Raw genomic sequence first — 17859 nt, 5'->3', positions numbered from 1 at the left:
AGTTACAAAGAACTAAAAGGTTGTTATCATTAATCACTTGGCTTTTGTTTCACAAGAATGGAGTTTACAATCTCCTCTGTATCCTCCCCTGACTTTACAACAGTATGGAAAATCCTCCCCTGAAGGCCAGACTTCCTCTTCCACCCAAAACTGCAGAGAACTCTTCATGCTCAGCCCTCGATGGCAGCAACAGCTGGGGAAAAGAAACCTCAAAGCACTGCTGGGCTCAGGAACTCTGCAGTTCCAACTCCCCTTGCAACAGAAACACTGACAAAAAGCAGACGTTACTTTGAAACAGAACAGTCTATAAATACACAAATACAGATTTGTAATGCTCTTGTATTTCCCAAGCGTGAGTGAATCTAAAACTTTTGCTCCTGAGAACCATAAATCTCTCTCTAGCTTCTGAACACACCAGCAATTAAAGGATATTACACTGATGAGATCACTTTTATCAACAGCAATTAAGTTTAAAAAAGCATAATACAGTTTCTTTTAAAAATATGAAGGTATTATTGTATCCTTCCCTAACCTCTCAAGCCAAGAAGCACAAAGACCTCCAGGACAAGAGCCCACAGGCAGCACAGCCTGCACTTAGACCCAAAGAACTGACATCCCTTCAATGTCCTAAATCCTCCTCTGTGTATGCAGGACAAGGCAAACACCATCTGTATTTCTGGCTGATTCCAATAGAAACATCTTATAAAAAGCTAAAATGTGACCTTGAAACCCTGCAACAAAAACATTTACAGTGTTGTCTTATACACAAATTCCATGCCTACTACTGCTCATGAGTGCAAGCCTGGATGGAAGGGGTCCAGTACAGGAACACAAGGGCACGAACACGGAGTCCTTACAAACACCACAGCAAGTCTGAAACAATGTACTCCTCCCTGTCTAAAATCACTTCATTACTGACCAACATAGAGGTGGATGTGTGCCCTGCAACCCCATCAGCTCAGAATCTGTTCTAGACAAGTGGAGCAGCATTCATCCTTAAGTCTAAAGCAGCTGAGGGTAAAGGCAGCACTTACATGCAACAGCAGCACAGCAGCCAGGAAGGACTGGCCTTGGCAGTAGCCAATCTCCTCGTCATACACAGAGTAGGCCTGAAAGAGGAATCAAGACTTTACTGGTACCTGTCTCAAGATAGCAAACACAAATGAAACAGAACAATGCATTGAACACAGCTCCATACAACTCCCATGGATGGAGTGCAGCCATTGTCATTCCAACAAAGGGAAAATCTGTATGACACCAAACTCAGATATACAGAGGCAGTGGCTGCTTCCAGTAATGCACCAACGTTGCTGCAAGCACTTATCTGAGTGCTTTTATCTCTAAATAGGTCCCACAGGGATGTTAGGAAGAGGGAGAAGCTCTAGGAATTCAAAAGAAAGTGCTGGAAGCTTAAACCATTCCAGCTGAGATATCTGAATACACCGAGCTGACCATTTTTGCTTATTTCCTCCTTTTAATAATCAGCTTCAGTGCCTGCCCATGGCTTTATAACCTCTATGGAGGTACACAGTCATCTCCAGTCACATAATCAGTCCAGCTTGATCCAGGCTGACAGGTCAGGAATGATGTGAAGTCTTTGCACCAAACACTTCAGTGCAGAGAAATCTGGGAGGGCTTTAGGAGTCCTGTGTGAATAACCAGACTCAGTCCAGCAGCTGCCATGGAGAGGAGCCTGAGCCTGTGCCAGAGGCTGCCTGCATGACAGACAATGCCAACACATCCCCTTCTTCTCAGCCAGCAGTCACACTGCTGGTGATGCTGAATCCAAGCTACCAAACCAGCCCAGAAGAACTGAAAGAATACCTTGCATATTTTGTACAGGGAGTCCTGGCCATCTCCCCCAGTGTCTTTAAAATAGTCATGAGCAGGGAACGTTCGATTGATGTCTCGGGTGATGGCACTGTCTTGTGGAGACTCCTATCAGAAAAAGAAAATAGCATGCAAATTAACACACATCAAAAGAACATGAATTACAATATGCTAGGATTGAGACTTGGGAGATTAGCACTGGGTTCTGTGCACTGCTCTAAATTTAACAAGACCCAGTGTACCCCAGCAGAGCTGGCAGCTGCAGATCACAGCTGGGATAGATTTGGGTACCTCAGCACATCTGGGGAGGTCAGAGAGTGGCAGAAGGAGCTCACAGACACACACACACCCCCCATTTGTGCTCCAGGCCGGGGCAGTGCAGATGCAGCCATCCCTCAGAGATTCCTGGATGCCAGCACTGCCCTGGCACACTCCTGGTATCTCACAACTGCAGGAGTAAGCAGCAGCTGTCCAAAATGCTGTCCCTGAGGTTCAGCTTGAGGAACCACTCCTCATCCCCCCAGAACTCAATTAGAGAAAACAGATGAGTATGAGCCCTGGGGAGTGTCATACAGGAGAACACGAGGGAATGTAGGGACAGGTTCTGCATGAGCTGGGATTTCAGCATGAGGAAGGTGGAACTTTGTTCCCTACATCACCCTGACACCATCAGTTTCAGATGCCTTGGACATTTGGAAAGCTGAACAGTAAAAAAAAGGGGTTTAATCTATCCAAAAAACCCATGTTTCTGTTTGGCAAATGGAAAAAGGTTAGAAGTAAAAGATGGTAAAAAAGCACACGATGTAATCAGTGTAAGGAACATTCAATACAGCTTGTCGTTCTTTTTCTTCACAAAATTATTTTTCAAACAACAACAAAATTACCACAGTGTGCTTCATTTTCAGTGTGCTTCATTTCTCGTCTGATTTTAATCCAAGGTTAATGCTCCTCTCTGGGGCTTAACACAGACATTTCATTAGGAAAGAAAGCATTATGCTGCTATTAGAATCAAGAGCAGATTGTTTTGGAAATTATATCAAAAGTACTGTTCAGCATTCCAATTTGATAATAATTAACTGGTAAAGAGGTCTATCTCATTATAAGGAAATTAGAAACAAACAAAATCCAATGCTCAATAAATTTCATATAAATAAACACCTTTTAAGTCAAAGACAATTATGCTAATGGCTGGCTGTTTGCAAGCAGGGAAAGACAAAGCTCAGAAACTGTTCTGCAAGTTTTAAACGTGTGAATGCAGACTTAGTGATAATTTTTAGTTTCTTACAAGGTTGCAAGACTGAATTCCAGTGAAGTACTCCCAGGAGCACAGGGTCTGGCCACTGCCAGCAGCACCTGTGGTCCTACACAAGCGCCTTTCCTGAGAGTCACCTGCTGCAATGGCAAAATAATCTCAAACCCACTTGCCTTCTAATCCACTTATTTAACAGCAGAGACAAAAGCATCTGGTTGGAAACTCTTAAGAGAGGATTCTCAAAGGAATCACTCATTATGGCTAAAGAGAACTAATTAGTGGCCCCTCTGGCTTTGCGTGACTTGCTCAGCTCTTGACTCCCGTGCCTCAGCACAATTCCTCAAGCAATCCAACGTGAGTTCCTGCAGCTGAAACACAGCTTGGGAAGAGAAAAATCAACGGAAATGATAAGGTTTAAAAAATGTTTTTCAAACCATGGTTTTGAAATCTCCCCATTAGTACAAACTGCTGCAATCCAAGCATTGTGTAACCTTTTCTTTACTCCTATTTTTATACCTTGCTGTGAGAATTGGCTCAATGGGCAATTTCTCATGCTTTCAGGGGACTGGGAACTGAAGGAAACCCTTCTGAACCCACACCCTTCACAAACTGGGATTGAAAAATAGAAAGCTAAGAATGACAGGAAGAAAAAGAAAGTAATAAAGAAAACAGAGTGGAAACCAGCCATGAGAACTGAGGCAAGTGTAGTGAAGATTAAAATTCTCATAACAGTTTGCTGCTCTGAAGGAAAGCAGGAAAATGTAGATGCTCAGACTCAGGATATGCCCTTCCTCCCCTCTTTTATACACTTTAAAATATTAAGGGACTTATATTGAAACCTTCCTCTCCAGTTGATTTAAACAGAAACTACGTGAGTAATTATGGAAACCAGGATGCAGTCCAGCTGGGAAAAGCCCATTTATCCTGTCAGGCTGCATATAAAAGCATATTGGTTCCCATCTCTTAAACCTGATGTATTTAAAAGATATTTTCCATGCATTTTCATGATCTTGCAGGGAGCATCCTAGGATCTGCAAACCATGTCATGCAGTTACAGCCTTGATCAACATATTCAGACTGAGACTGTGTTACTTTAGAAGCTTTTTCTGTAGCTTAAGGCACAATTAAAGACATGGAAAAGCTGGAGTTCCCTCTTTCTGGGACTGATCTACTTGCAGTTTTCAGCAGCTCAGGTTTATTCCTCCTAATCCACTACAGAAACCCAAGAGGATGAAGAAGCTGCAGCAAAGAATTGGTAAAGGACAAGATTTGTGATGAAAAAAATGAAACAAGAAACCTCCAGAGAATGGAGGAAGCTGCCTGCTGGAAATGGCTCATCACCCAAAGATCAGCTCCAGGCTCCTGGAGAAAATGCCCTGGGGTATAAAACAGCCCTGACCTGGACCCAGGCTGCCTTCACAACCACCACCAAAATGGAGACATTCAAGGGGACCAAACTTTAGGTTCCCCCTGCCCCCAGAATGATTCCAACTGTGGAATTTTGCTCACTGCTGAGTTATCTGACACACCCACCACCAGCCCAAGCTGTGCCTGACTCTCACTCTTGCCACATCATTTCCACATTCCAGTTACTCCTTAGGAGGGTCCCAGTGACTGCAGGAATTCTGCCACATGGTCAGAGATTACTGTGGGAAGGGTCTGGAGTCTCAGGCCACCGCTGGAATTTTCCTTGCTCTGCCAGGGTGGGAGCAGCACGTGGTGTGTTGCTGCAAGGCATGGACAAGCCACCCTGGAGTGCACCAAGCCAGGGACAGATTCCAGCAGATCCAACACGCAGAGAGAGCCAAAATTCTGTGCAGCTTTCATGGGCAGCAGCAGGGGTAATATTACACGATGGGGATAAGTTATTTTGAGCACATCTGTACATTTTAAGTACATTCAAATACATTAAATGATCCTCTGACAGCTATTTTCAGTGTTATCAGGATCCTGTGCCACCAGGTCTATTTTGCAGGCTGATGGCATTCCCAGAATTACTTTTATTAAGCAATATTTACATTCATTTTTACACAGAGTGCACTTCCTGCATTTGCTTTTGTCCAAACCACTGGAGAAGGTTTTGGTAGGAGGAATTACACCTGTTACTGAGACCTCAAGGAAGTGACACAAACCACAGTTTCAGAGTAATGTACTTGTTAACTTCCCACAAGGAATGCTGCCTGCAGAAGGTGTTACCTGGAGTCAGCACTTGCCCAGAACATTCACAGATAAAAAGTATTTGTAGAAAAAACCTGAATAATTTAGACAAATTTGGACTGGTTAGACACTGCAATTGGATACAATAGTGCATTGATACACCATAGTTTCAGGCCAAATATGGCAATATAGTGCAATTCTAAAAATAAAAGTGAATCCCTTGTGATATCCAGCCCTTTCGCTCTGCTCGTTTCCTTTTAGGGCTCAAGTTTCCCACAGGAAAATCAAAGCGAGGAGTTTGCCTCCAGTGCCCTGCAGCATGTATGGATAAAGCACAAGCACCAAGCAGGCTGGAGGCTTCTCCTGCCCTGCACTCCCTCCAAGGCTATTTAGAGCAATGCAGATAAGGGGGAAAGCCCCACCCAGTGCCAAGGGCCACACCTTTAGCAGCACAGGAACAGAAAAGTCATCCGAGACAAGCCGTGAAAACATGTGACATTATCATTTATTTCTTAAATGTATTTATGATCCATTCAGACCTTTCAAATAAAGTGTACAAGTGCATTTCAGAATAAAAAACTACACTCTTCACACAGCTCTGTAGAACACTACATTTCATCAAGAAACTTGAAGCAAAAACTTCCTATTAAACCACCCATGCATCCTTTGGCTACAATAATATCACTGATCAACGAGTACTGCTAGTCAATTCCGAGTTTCCCTTTAAAGAGAAGGAGCATCCTAAAATCTGCCACCCCTTCCAGAGACCTCTCTTTAAAGAGAGAATATTAAATAAATTAGCTAGGCTTTTAGGCAAAACAGTAAGGCTACTTAGTACTGTTGATGCATGATCCATATATTTGGAGAACAGGCAATCCCAGGCTATGTGAAATGCGTCAACAGCCCTTGAAATTTTAGTAGTATCAAGATTACATCAATCCAGAACAAATGGCAGACAAAAATGTAACCAGTGGAACAATCACTGAAAAATGTGCAGTTTCTGGTAGGATGGGAAGTGCTGATAACAGATTCAGAAAAGTGTTTATAAAATCCGCTAAGAACCACATCGACATTCTTAAAATTACATATTGTACAAAGCCCTAAACTCTGTGAGTGTACAACCACTGCCCTGTTAAACTGCATGTTTGGGGACACATACACACACATGTAAAACACACAGATATACTCATTGGAAAGCAATCAGTTTAGCATGGCAGTGACTGTACAACTGCACAGCACACAAATATATATATGTATGTACATCTACAGCAAAAAGGAAACAAGCCAAGAGATGTATGACACAGCTGGGGTACACACCATCTCAAAAGGGAATAATACATTTCCTGGAGTTTTAATAGCTCTTAGCAAAATTACCTCTTGGAAATAATTATGCAAAGATTTAGAATCAGATATTTACATGCTTCCGATTTATCTAATTTCATTTAATAATTAAAAATATGCAAGTATTATTTTAAGTCAGTAACATTTGTCATTTTTGGCTCAACTGTAGTTTTTCTTATTATTAGTCTTAGTTGAAAAATCAGCTACAGAAATGTCTATTAAAACCATGGGGTGGAAGAACCCCTCTCCCCTGTACTTCAACCACAGTTCTGAGTTGGCACAAAACAGGTGATTCAGCAGAACTCTCCCTCAGCTGCCTTGTGCATGAGAACACCCTGCCCCTGTGTGAGGCAGAGCAGAACCAGCAGAGCCAAGGAGCATCGAGGAACTCCCCCAGACCGTCCCCACTGTGTCAGAACTAAACCAGAACCAGTCTCTGATTCACCTGTCTGCTTTTCTAATCTGCTTTGGTGCAGGTTTCCCATAGTTCTTCCTACCAGGGGCTCCACACTCACAGCTCTTTCTCATATTTTAATACAAAACTATTTCCAGCATTAAAAGGTGCACAAAGTTCTTACAAACACACACATACACATTCTCACCTGTGATTTCATCTACTCTTGGCCTTTTCACTGACATTCAGGAAAAAACTATCAGTTGGAACACTGCTTGTGTAAGGAGCTGGATTGTCTCCCAAACAAAACTCCTTAAAACAACCTCTGACAACGTCAGATCTCCACAGGACACCAGAAAAACCCCACTGGTGGCTTCTGCTGTACCAGGTACTGTGAAAGGTGCAAGCAGACAGGCGGGACATGAGGAAAAACGAGCATCACAGAGCCATGGAATGGTTTGGGTTGGAATGGACCTTAAAGCCCATCCAGTGCCACCCCTGCCATGGCAGGGACACCTTCCACTCTCCCAGGTTGCTCCAAGCCCCGTCCAGACTGGCCCTGGGCACTGCCAGGGATCCAGGGACAGCCACAACCTCTCTGGACAACAGAGAGGCTTTAAAGTAAGATCACTCCACTGCATTTCATTCAGCAAAGCAACCTAAAAGCACATGCACGCACAGCCTCCCATGCTCGTGGTTTAATTGTAAACAGCATGTGAAAAAAACAATTTAAAAAGGTACGAATACAGTTCTGAAATCCCTGAAGAAAAGACATACCCACGAGTATTAAGAACAGTAAAAAAGCTCATCATTAGCAATTGCAAACGTGTTTCCATCCTGTTGCATTCATTAGAGGAATACAAAATTGAATCTAGTGTTTACATGCTAGAATTACAATAGAAACTAGATTTCAAAGGTTACATATGGAGAGAAATGTATCAGCATAGGAACTTGCAAAAGACTGTGCTGTACAGCATTTCTAAAGACATGAGTCTGTCAAGACAATACAACAATTGCAAATCCTTCCAGACAGTTCAAAAGCGTGGCTGGAGGTAATGCTGCTTTCTGTTCTCTGAAAGGATTAACTGCACCAGTATTTTTAGTAGGTTTTAATGACAATTTAACCTCAAGAAATACCTAACCCCTCAAAAACCGAGGTGATCAGAAACATACAGGTACCTTACAGCCCTCAGGTTTTATTTCTTTGTACACTAAACATCAATTCATTCGACAGCATCTACAGAAAATGTTTTAAAAAATGTTTTTATGAAATACTTTTCATACTCAGTAATGCTAATATTTAAAAATACTTCACAGTGTGGTACTAATGTAACTTCATAAAACGAGCAACTTGAGTTCGCTAAAGCTCAAAGCCTTACATTATATTAAAATAGTCCAAAGATCCCACACACACACAGAATCACTAGCACTATAAATATACTTAAGCCACTTTAGTGCAAAGTCTGGTTTTGCTTCCCCTGACAAATCCCTCTATATTCCTGCCAGCATATTAAAACGTCATCCTTTACTAATCTAATTATTGATTTTCAAGGATTCATTTACAGTTGAAATCCCAGAAGAACTTTTTTCAATTTACCATAAAAGTAATGACTTGGTTTATTAAGCATTTGATTGCTTGGTTCAGTGGTCTGTGTAACACTGAGAATGACTCGCATATGCACAGCAAGATTTGAGTTCATCTTTATGAGGAGCCACTTGAATTTATTTCACCTTTTCATGGAAGGATCTCCAGTAATGACCATCAGAAAGAAGCCAAAGCTTTGAATTACAAAACTGCTATCCTCATCTTACAAATTCATAAATGGAAGTCAGAACAGAGTCAGGACTGCTCTGTCCCAGCCCCCTGGGCTGCAGCTCAGGCCTCACACGCAGGCAGGTGGAGCCTTCCCCAATCCTCCCCTTCTAAACATGGGTGTCCCTGTGAACCCCTACTCTAAACATCATCTAATGCCATGTGCATCCACTCAGCACTTCCTACAACCTCTCAGACAATAAAGCCACTGCTTACCAACCCACCAACAGGTCTGTCCCACAGGGACCTGCTGCCTCCTGGGCTCTCCTGGAGCAGAGCCTGCACATCCCATGATCAGCTCAGGGAAGCTGCCCCCATAAACAAACATTTCACCTGTCTAGAAAACAATGTCACAGGGAAAAAAAACAGAAAAGCTGACCAAACAAAGTATATGCCATCAGATTAACTCCCTGTGGCTGAAACACCTCAGACGGACAACAGTGACAGGGACTGACGTGACCTGAACTCAAAAGAGGGGCTGATCATCACCCCAGGTCTGCAGGGAACCCCTTTGGGCTGGGTGTGGGGGACCTCAGGCTCAGAGGAGCTGCCTCCAGGGAGCACCACAGCCAAAGCAAGAAGGTGAAACTCCATATTTAAGTGTGCATTGTAAAGAAAATGACTCACGTTAAATACTCCATTGTTCTGACCCATCTCCAGCAGGTTTCCTCTCTTTGTTCCCATCGACCACAACTTTCAGACTTTCAGTTTCTTTCTCTGAACACAACAGCACCTGGTCCTACACTTACTAAATTTTACTTCTGAAGACCTATCCCCTTCCAAAACCATAACTTCAGTATTAAATGTCTTTGCTTATGTGCAGAAATGTCTTTTGAAGCAGAACCTCTACAAAGCACAGACAATAATGGAAATACCAACTGGAAGTAAGACATCAGCTCAGAAGGCAGGAGAACACATTTACATCAGCTCAGAGGCAGGAGAACACATTTCTCTGCAGTGAAAATAGGACATTCTCCCACCACCCCAAAAGAGGGGCTGTTTGCTTTGATGGAGACATCTGTAAAACCTGACCAGCTCTGGCCTGACCACAGTCCCATACACACAACAGCACTCACTGTATAGGGAACACTAAAGATAACATTTGGATAAACTTGGATTAAAATCTAGTTTTATCTTCAATGACACCACAGGAAGGATGTGCTGTATTCTGCAAAGTCATGGAAGGGGAGAAGAAACTCTTCTAAACCAAACAATAAAATAAGGGCCAAGTCAGGCAAAAGTTTCAGCAGGTGCGTCAAAAACTCAGAACCAAACATGTGCTAAAACAACAAAAAAAAAGCCTTCCAAAACCTCCACCTTCTCTTATTAAATTATCTAAAAGAGATGAATTAGAAAATTTTTAGAAGGGTCTTTTTTTTTTGTACAGTCTGAAGGCAGATTCCTGTGCTCACATACTGGTTCCTAAGAAATATTTTTTAAAGCACCAACCTGACTTAGAAGTTCTGTCAACTTCAGACCCTGATGTGAAGTAAGATCAGACTGAAATTTCAGACTTCCTGACTCATGGAGTTACTGCCTTGATAATCACAGCACTTGGGAACACCATGATAAATAGCAAAAAATCTCCATGTTGAATTTGCACAATGAATGTTTCCATCTCATATCACATCCAGGCCTTGGGAGTGTCTTTTTTCAGAAGAGACAAACTGAAATTTAGGGTTCTCACATATAAAGTGTTTATATGAGAGGGAGGAACAATGCCATTGGGAATTCTCTGTCTCCTGCAATTCTCTGTGCCTCAGTACTTTGCACCCCCTTCTTCCTGTCAAAGACTTGTGACAAATATCCAAAACTGCCCCTTGGCACTCTGACACTGAGCCATGTCAGAATTCCAAGTAGTAGAAACATATTTCTGAGTGATAAAAAGCCTAAAAACAAACACCTCAACAACAAATAAAGACTGTAGAAACTGGTAACATTTAATAAAAAAATTAACACTAGATAATAGTAAAACTTTTGTTTGACACAGAAGATTTCTGCTGAGTTTAAAAATACTATCCCTCGATTGAGATAATAAAAAAATAATATTTCACAGCTATTTTCCAAGTATATTTGGAAAATGACAACATAATCACAACCTAAACTTCCAGTAATCTTTAAAAAAATAAAAATAAAAAAGGACTTCTACATGAAGCAAATTACCATCTTCTGAGAAGCTGTGAGTATAGAAATCCTTCCCATGGCACTAAAAAAAGCCACTGAATTGCATCTTGCAAATTGAAACTTCCAGCAGCTTAATTTGAAAGCGAGGCAGATAACTCTAATAAAAAATAAATTTATAGTCTGAGATGGAACTTCAAAATTAGTTCATTTAATCATATCACAGCCCCATTTTTATGAAGATGCAATTTGATTTCTGTCCTCTCCTCAGTGTGGCATTTATCTGTGCAATGCTCTCACCACTGATTTCCAAAGCACCCAGACACAAACAGAGCCAGAAGTGGATTCATTTCAGATGTGGAGGATGAAAAGGATCCAGCTGGAAAATTTGCTGCCTGACCATTCCTAGCAAGGACTCCTGTGCCTGTGTTGGGTGCATGACAAAAGGTGTTCAATGCACTGCTGAGAAACAAAGTCGTGTTTGCCAAAATTATTTTTCCCACCATTGGCACAGTGAACAGAATTCACCCCCTGCAATTTCACTGAAGACAACAGACCCAAATGCTATAAATATTTAAAACACCAAAACACATACTACACATACTACATCAACGTTAAATTAAGAGGGAAAAATGTAATTTAAATTTTTAAAATATCAATAAATTAACAGAGACAAAAAGAGAAATATTTGACACTAAAACCAAGCTAATGAGGCAACACTAGAAGTGTCTGTACAGTGGATGAAACTTGAATGCATCAATTGGCTGCAACTCCTCTCCATCCTTATCTCTTGGAGACTTCCAGATTCTGATTTTCACCTCTTACAGGAAATGTCTGAGCTGAGGAAGACTTGGAGATGAGTAAGGCAACTGAAAACAGCCTGGCTGTCAGGAATGTTAGAACTGAACCTTTGCTGCAAAGCAGCAACAGCTGCAAGAATGCATCTGCATCTGGATCAGCCACCGTGCTCCAAGTGCAATTCCAGGCTCAGGGCTGAAGGAGCAACTGCTTCAGCTCCAGTTAAATCTCTATGCCATGATTTAGACCCCTTACCAGTTTCAGAAACTTCCAAAATTTTCACAAACTAGCACACAATGCTCCTATTTAAACCCTCTATTTAGCCATAAAATACCCTGAAAGCAACAATCTTTGCTTTGCAGCTTCCCCTTAAACCTGAAACTGCCATTTCTAGGGTTTTAGGCCCCAGCAGATTCTTCTCTTCTATTAAGTTCAATCAAATGCTATTTCAGTGATACACTGCATCATTTCAAAGACTTGGAAATGTTAGATAAGGTGAAGAGTCAGAGAAAGGCTACAGGGAGTTTACCTGAGAGGCTGTTCCAAAAATACCACACACACACACTTTGATATTAGTGACTAAAGCCCTTGAATTGTTCCCCAAAGCCCCCCTTTGCCATCACACCCACAGAGCACTCGAGACAATCAGCCAGGATGTGCAGGAGCTTATTATCCCACTTCTTTCCCAAGTGAGTCACTGCAGGCCTGTGCTCCCCACCATGGCTGGCTGTGTCTAACCAAAATTCCCATTGCAGGGCTCTGCCCAGCAACCCCCAGGTGTGTCTGCAGGGAGCCAGACAAGCCCCTCTGCTCCTCACTTCAGACTGCAAGAAACGGTGGCGTGATGGCAGCAGGGTTTAGACAACCTGTGCTCTCAAAATTTCAGATGAACTGAAGAGGATGTTTATCTTGGGAGCTTTGGACTGACTATGGATGAAATAGCTGGAAGCTGATCAAGATGCCACTTAAATGCTTTGCCTCAGGGCCCTCCAACAGAAGGAGGCAGCAGTAGCAGGGGGCTCTGCCCCATCCTCCCCTGAACAGGTACACTCACTCCAGGAGAGGAACTCAAGTGTACCAGCACTGAGTGCTGACAAATACGCGCCATGCCAGGAATGCTTCATCCTGCTGCTCTCTCCTTCCCCATTTCCTCACGGGCAGCCCCACGAGACTGTACTGGAGCAAATGTGGATGGGCAGCAGGGCTGGGCTGTAGCAATTGTGGCATGTGATGGGGCAGAGACAAGCTGGTAACCTCCAGGGCAGGGCAGAGAGAGGAGAGGCCAGGGCTCACAGCACAGCAGAGAGGAGGGGGGAGTTTGCAGGAGGGACAGGGCAGAGTATTAAAAATACGATCTTGATCTAGAACAACACAGACTTGAAACGATTTAACAAAAACAAAGCCTTCCCTTTGGCCAAGAGAATTACCCCAATTCTAAAAATATCACATTATTTTCCCTATCTTTTTTTCATTCCCACTGTGACTAAGAGCACACCAGCTGTACCAGAGGAGCTCAGGGAATTCCCTACTCAGCAGCCCGAGGCAGTGACGGGAAGCACAAGGAGGGGCACAGAGGGCAGATGGTTGGGGGCACAGCTTCCTCTCAGAGCAGGAGAGACAGAGGGACAGCCCTGCACCAGGGACAGGGTGACACTGCAATCCACCACTACAGCAATACTTGGTTCACTTTCATTTCCAAAATGGCATAGTAAAAAAGACCAGGATATTCTTTAGGAAAAACTCAACCATTTGAGGGCCATTAGACCTTAACAGCATGACAGTACTCAAAACATTTAATCTAGGCTAGCTTGAACAAGCTGTGGTCAATGAGACATGGTTGCTCAGATATTGCCTTTGTCTGACCAGTTAGATATGCTTTTGCCAGCAGGATTTAGCTCCTGCTATATTTGAACCATCTTTAATCCCATGAAGGCTAAAGAAAAATGTCTCTGATTTAGCTCTGTGCACTTATGAATAACTCAAATACTACAGTTAAATTTACAACATAGTTCCCTTAGCTGTTTAGAAGACAATTGTTTTCTTTCCTTTCCCCTTAAGTTCCAGTATGCAAAATATCAGAAGAATTTAGATTAAAAAAAAAAAAAAGGGGACATGTTATTTTTAAAGTTGTTCTTGAGAAAATTTCCACATACAAACCCGCGGCATTTCTCCACTGGTTTGAGAACAATTTTCACATGTTGGCATCATCCTTGAGTGGCTGCCACAACTCTGGTATCATAAAGCAACACGTATTTTCTCTTAGCTTATCAAAACACATTTTATTTAACTGCTAAATTTGGTCTGATCCAAGTTTTTCTTCTTACTTCACAACAAACAGGAAAACGCAGATGCCGCACTCAGATCCAAACATGCATCCTACCAGGGAAACGGGGCACAGAAGCCAGATCAGCCCTAGGAGTGAGACTGCCCAGACCACATCGCTGCACTCACGGCTCATTAACAGAGTTCACACTGAAATGTTCACACTGTTCACTCCTGTTCTACAAGTCCTGTCTAGGTAGCACTGAAAAACAAATTGTTTGGCCCCTTCTGTTCTGACGCTGGAACATTGTGTCAATATACTTTGGCATATATTAAAAAAATCCCTGTAATATACCATAGACTGTGACATTTCCACTTCAGATCTATCATTTACATGTGAAGCACGAATCTCCAAAGAACCCAGTAAAGCTGTAAGAAAGACTACATTTTGCCGAAGCTCTCAGACACCCACTCCATTCAGTCACACCAGCTGGAGAGGTAAGTGTCAAGATACAGCTTTATTCTTTAAAATGAATGTGGAGGTGAAACTCCACAGCCTCCTCCACAGCAATCATTTTTTAAAGTGAAACCACAACGCTATGTGCTCCTGATCCTTCTATGTCAGCAGCATTTCTCAGAAACCTTTTTGCAAATCTGGGTATCTTAAAATCGTATCTAAGTTATTTTGCAATCAACGCAATTGTCCCTGCACTTCCCAGTCCAGCTGACGGGCGTCCTAGACATGACATCCATTGGAAGATCTTTTGCTCCTAGAGGTAGAGGAGTCCTTAGCTACCCTCTGTCTAGCACACGAGGCACAGATGGCCCCCGAGAGACGCTTCAGCCCCTTCTGAAAGACACTGTTGGAGAGACTGTAAATGACACAGTTGCAGAAACTGTTGCTAATGGCAAGCCAAGTGGTCAAGAAGGACGCGACGCGGTTACTGTAGACGTTGGAGCTCTCCAGCAGGAAATAGATGATGTAGGGCAACCAGAGGATGTAGAAGACACTGGTGATGCGGAAGAGGACCATGGCATAGCGCTTGTCCGGGCAGGGCTGGGCCTCGCCAGCCTCCCCGTCCTGCGAGCTGAAGCGCACGCGCCGCTCGTTGATCTCCTTGGTGTGCTGCTGGCAGATGCGGAAGATGTTGAAGTAGGTGAAGCAGACGATGAAAGCGGCCGGGGCGTAGAGCATCACCACAATGAAGAGGGTGAAATAGGGATCGGTGTTCCAGGAGTTGGCGCACCACTGGAACACATCCCCGTGATATCCGGGCTTTCCCCAGTGAAAGGAGGGCAAGAAGACCAGGCAGGAGTAGAGCCAAATGGTCAAGATGCAGATCCGCAGCCTCCACGGGGTAACCAGCGTGTTGTAGGTCAGGGGCTTCGTGATGGCGATGTATCTGTCGATGCTGATGCAGGCCAGGGAGGCCATGGAGACGCTCTTCAGCACTGATACCACATAACCAAAGATTTGGCAAACCAAGGACTCACTTAAAACAATAGGATAGTGCAGCAGAGACAAAGAAGGCACCAGACAGCTCACGCCCACCAGGAGGTCAGCATACGCCATAGTCTGGATGAAGTAGCTGGTGGTGTGGTGGTTCAGCAGAGGTGCACAGTGAAAGACAAATATCACAATAATGTTGCCCGAAATAATCAGCACCATGAGGAACACAATAATAACCACTTCCAGAAGGCAAAAATTGATGGTCTCCAAATAGCTAATGGCCAGGAGACAGAAGGGCCGGCCACTCTGGTTGCCAACCAAAGAGGAGTTCATCTTGAGCACTGCAGTGATCTCTCTACTTCATGCTCCTGCCTGCTGCCTGCAGCCACTCCAGGCAGCTGCTGTCATTGCGGCTGGTGCTGTGTGTGCAGCAATGTCAAAACCGGAGCTCCAGTCCCCAGGGCTGCTCCAGATGCTGCTGCTGTGCATTGTCTGCAGCACAATTCCCCTTTAAATCCGGCTCCCCGCCGCTCCCGCTGCACCGGGACCCAGCGGCAGGCATGTCAGCAACTTCCCCGGCGCACCGGAGAGGGCTGATACCGATGCCCTCCTGGGTGGGCTGCCGCGCCGAGGAGGGATGAGGGGCTGGGGGAAGAGGGAGAGGAACCTCCACCGAGTCAGGACGAGAGTCCTCCCAAAGGCTGACAGAGAGAAGGGGAAAGTGTTTTACAGAACCGCCTCTCCCCCGCGCTGCCACCTCCGCCGCTCCCCTCCTTCCCCACGCCCTGCTCAGCGCTCCCCGTCGGCCCCGGCTCTAGCCCCGCTCCCTCCCCACGCCCCGCCGGCGGCAGCGGAGGCGATGCCGCCTCCCCGGAGCCCCGGCAGCCGGGCGGGGGGATGCGCGGCGGGGAGGGCGGGGGTCCAGCCCTTCTCCGCTGGCTCCATTTTGCACGGCGCTTTTGTTCGCCGCCTCTCCCGGCCCCGCCGCCGCCGCCCCGGCCCCGCCGCCGCCCCCCGCCCGGCCCGGGGCCAGCCCGGCCCCGCCGCCCCGGCCCTACCTGCGGCGGGGGAACAAAAGCGCGGAGCATCCTCGGGCGGGCGGCGTGCGCTCCGGCCGCGGCGATGCGGAGCCGGGGGCGGGGAGGCGGGAGGAAGGGGAGGGAGGCGGCGGGAGCGCGGGGGAGGGCGCGGCGCGGCGGGGACCCGGCGGGGAGCGGGGCCGCAGCCCCGGCCCCCATCCGCCCGCCCCAGCGCGCAGGGAGCCGGGCAGCGCCGGCCGCAGCCTCGGGAAGGCGGCTTGGCGCTCCGGGGGCGCTCGGCTCGGCGGATCCACGCGCGGCCGGTGGCGGAGGGAGCCTCACCCGGCGCGACCCCGCCGGGCCGGCAGCGCACGCGGGTCCCGGCCCTGCCGTCCCCGCGCCGCCGGTGCCGCAGGGACACACACCCAGCGCAGCCCGCTCCTCCTCCCGCACCCTGCACGCCGAGCGCCAGCCGCCCATCACCGCCCTGAATTCACGCGGTTCGTCGTCACTTAAAGGCTTTTCCATCCCAGCCCTTTTGGCGAAATACCTATTCTGGAATAAACGTGCCTTTCCTAGGTGCACTGTGTGCTGCTCACAGGAGACACCTGAAAGCAAGGGCAAAGCTGACAACGATGTCCCACCATTAATCCAGATGCTGCTCCAGGTAGGCAGGCACCTCCCTCCATACACAGAGACACACACAGAACGCAAAGGCACCGCTGTCCCTGACATCGGACACCAAAGCAGAAAACCCAGCGACATTCCAGCCAGCAAACACGAGAGAGATTCACAGCACAGCATTTAAACTCGTATTCACACCCTAAGTTAATACCATCTCACTATTTAACCAGAAAAACCTCTTTGAAGGCAGAGAGGCATAACAAGGTACAGCTCTTGTTTATTCTTTATCAAGAGCTTCAACTGACAGGCTGGAAAACACGTTCCCAGGTATGTGGGAGCTCATTCTCTGACCATGACACCAGACTGCTCCAGTGCCACCACTTAGGGCAAGCCCTTCCTACAGGAATTTGTATTTGAATGGATCAAACCAGTAAAAAACTGGAGTGAAGTTCTTCGACAATCAAAATAATTTAGTCAGATCTCAAAGCGTGCAATTGGCATCCTTACAAGCTTAAGTCCACACTCTGACAACCAACACCAACAAACCCAAGGGTTTGGTTAACCTAAGCTTAACGTTGGTCATTCTGCGGAATACCTAACGGGAAATTAATTGTGGCCAAAGGAATAGAGGTCAAAGCAACTGAGCCACAACTCTCAGGTTTTCAGTTGACCAGTAAGTACAAAAAGCATTTTATGATACACTTGTGTTGGCCAAAAATCTGTGCTGGATAACAGCATGACTTGGCAGATTTTTAGTTAGTCTCATACAAATGCCTGAAAACAAAAACTTGGGGATTC

At 45.4% G+C, this 17859-nt stretch overlaps 2 protein-coding genes across 5 annotated transcripts in view; both read right to left on the bottom strand.

The window, feature by feature from the left end:
* Window positions 1–17859, bottom strand: part of RABGAP1 (RAB GTPase activating protein 1) — a 60752-nt gene that overhangs the window by 15097 nt on the left and 27796 nt on the right. For 3 of the 4 annotated variants that reach the window (XM_071454135.1, XM_071454137.1, XM_071454136.1), the window contains 2 exons: window positions 1825–1938; window positions 1035–1109 (listed from right to left, as the gene is read on the bottom strand). In XM_071454135.1, coding sequence (XP_071310236.1) covers window positions 1035–1109; window positions 1825–1938 — 189 coding nt within the window. Of the gene's footprint in view, window positions 1–1034; window positions 1110–1824; window positions 1939–16476; window positions 16933–17859 lie in introns of those variants that run through there. The other variant, XM_071454138.1, reaches the window with a different exon arrangement.
* On the bottom strand, window positions 5723–16600 carry GPR21 (G protein-coupled receptor 21). Its single transcript, XM_071454164.1, has 2 exons — window positions 16477–16600; window positions 5723–16119 (listed from the first exon to the last, which is right to left on the bottom strand). The coding sequence occupies exon 2, from the start codon at window positions 15749–15751 to the stop codon at window positions 14705–14707; it is 1047 nt and encodes a 348-aa protein (XP_071310265.1). The 5' UTR covers window positions 15752–16119; window positions 16477–16600; the 3' UTR covers window positions 5723–14704.

The sequence above is a fragment of the Agelaius tricolor genome, unplaced genomic scaffold (assembly GCF_023055355.1).
Source record: "Agelaius tricolor isolate 1412-34295 unplaced genomic scaffold, bAgeTri1.0.p SCAF_38, whole genome shotgun sequence".
Lineage (NCBI taxonomy): Eukaryota > Metazoa > Chordata > Aves > Passeriformes > Icteridae > Agelaius > Agelaius tricolor.
This window is presented reverse-complemented; position numbering and strand designations above follow the sequence as displayed.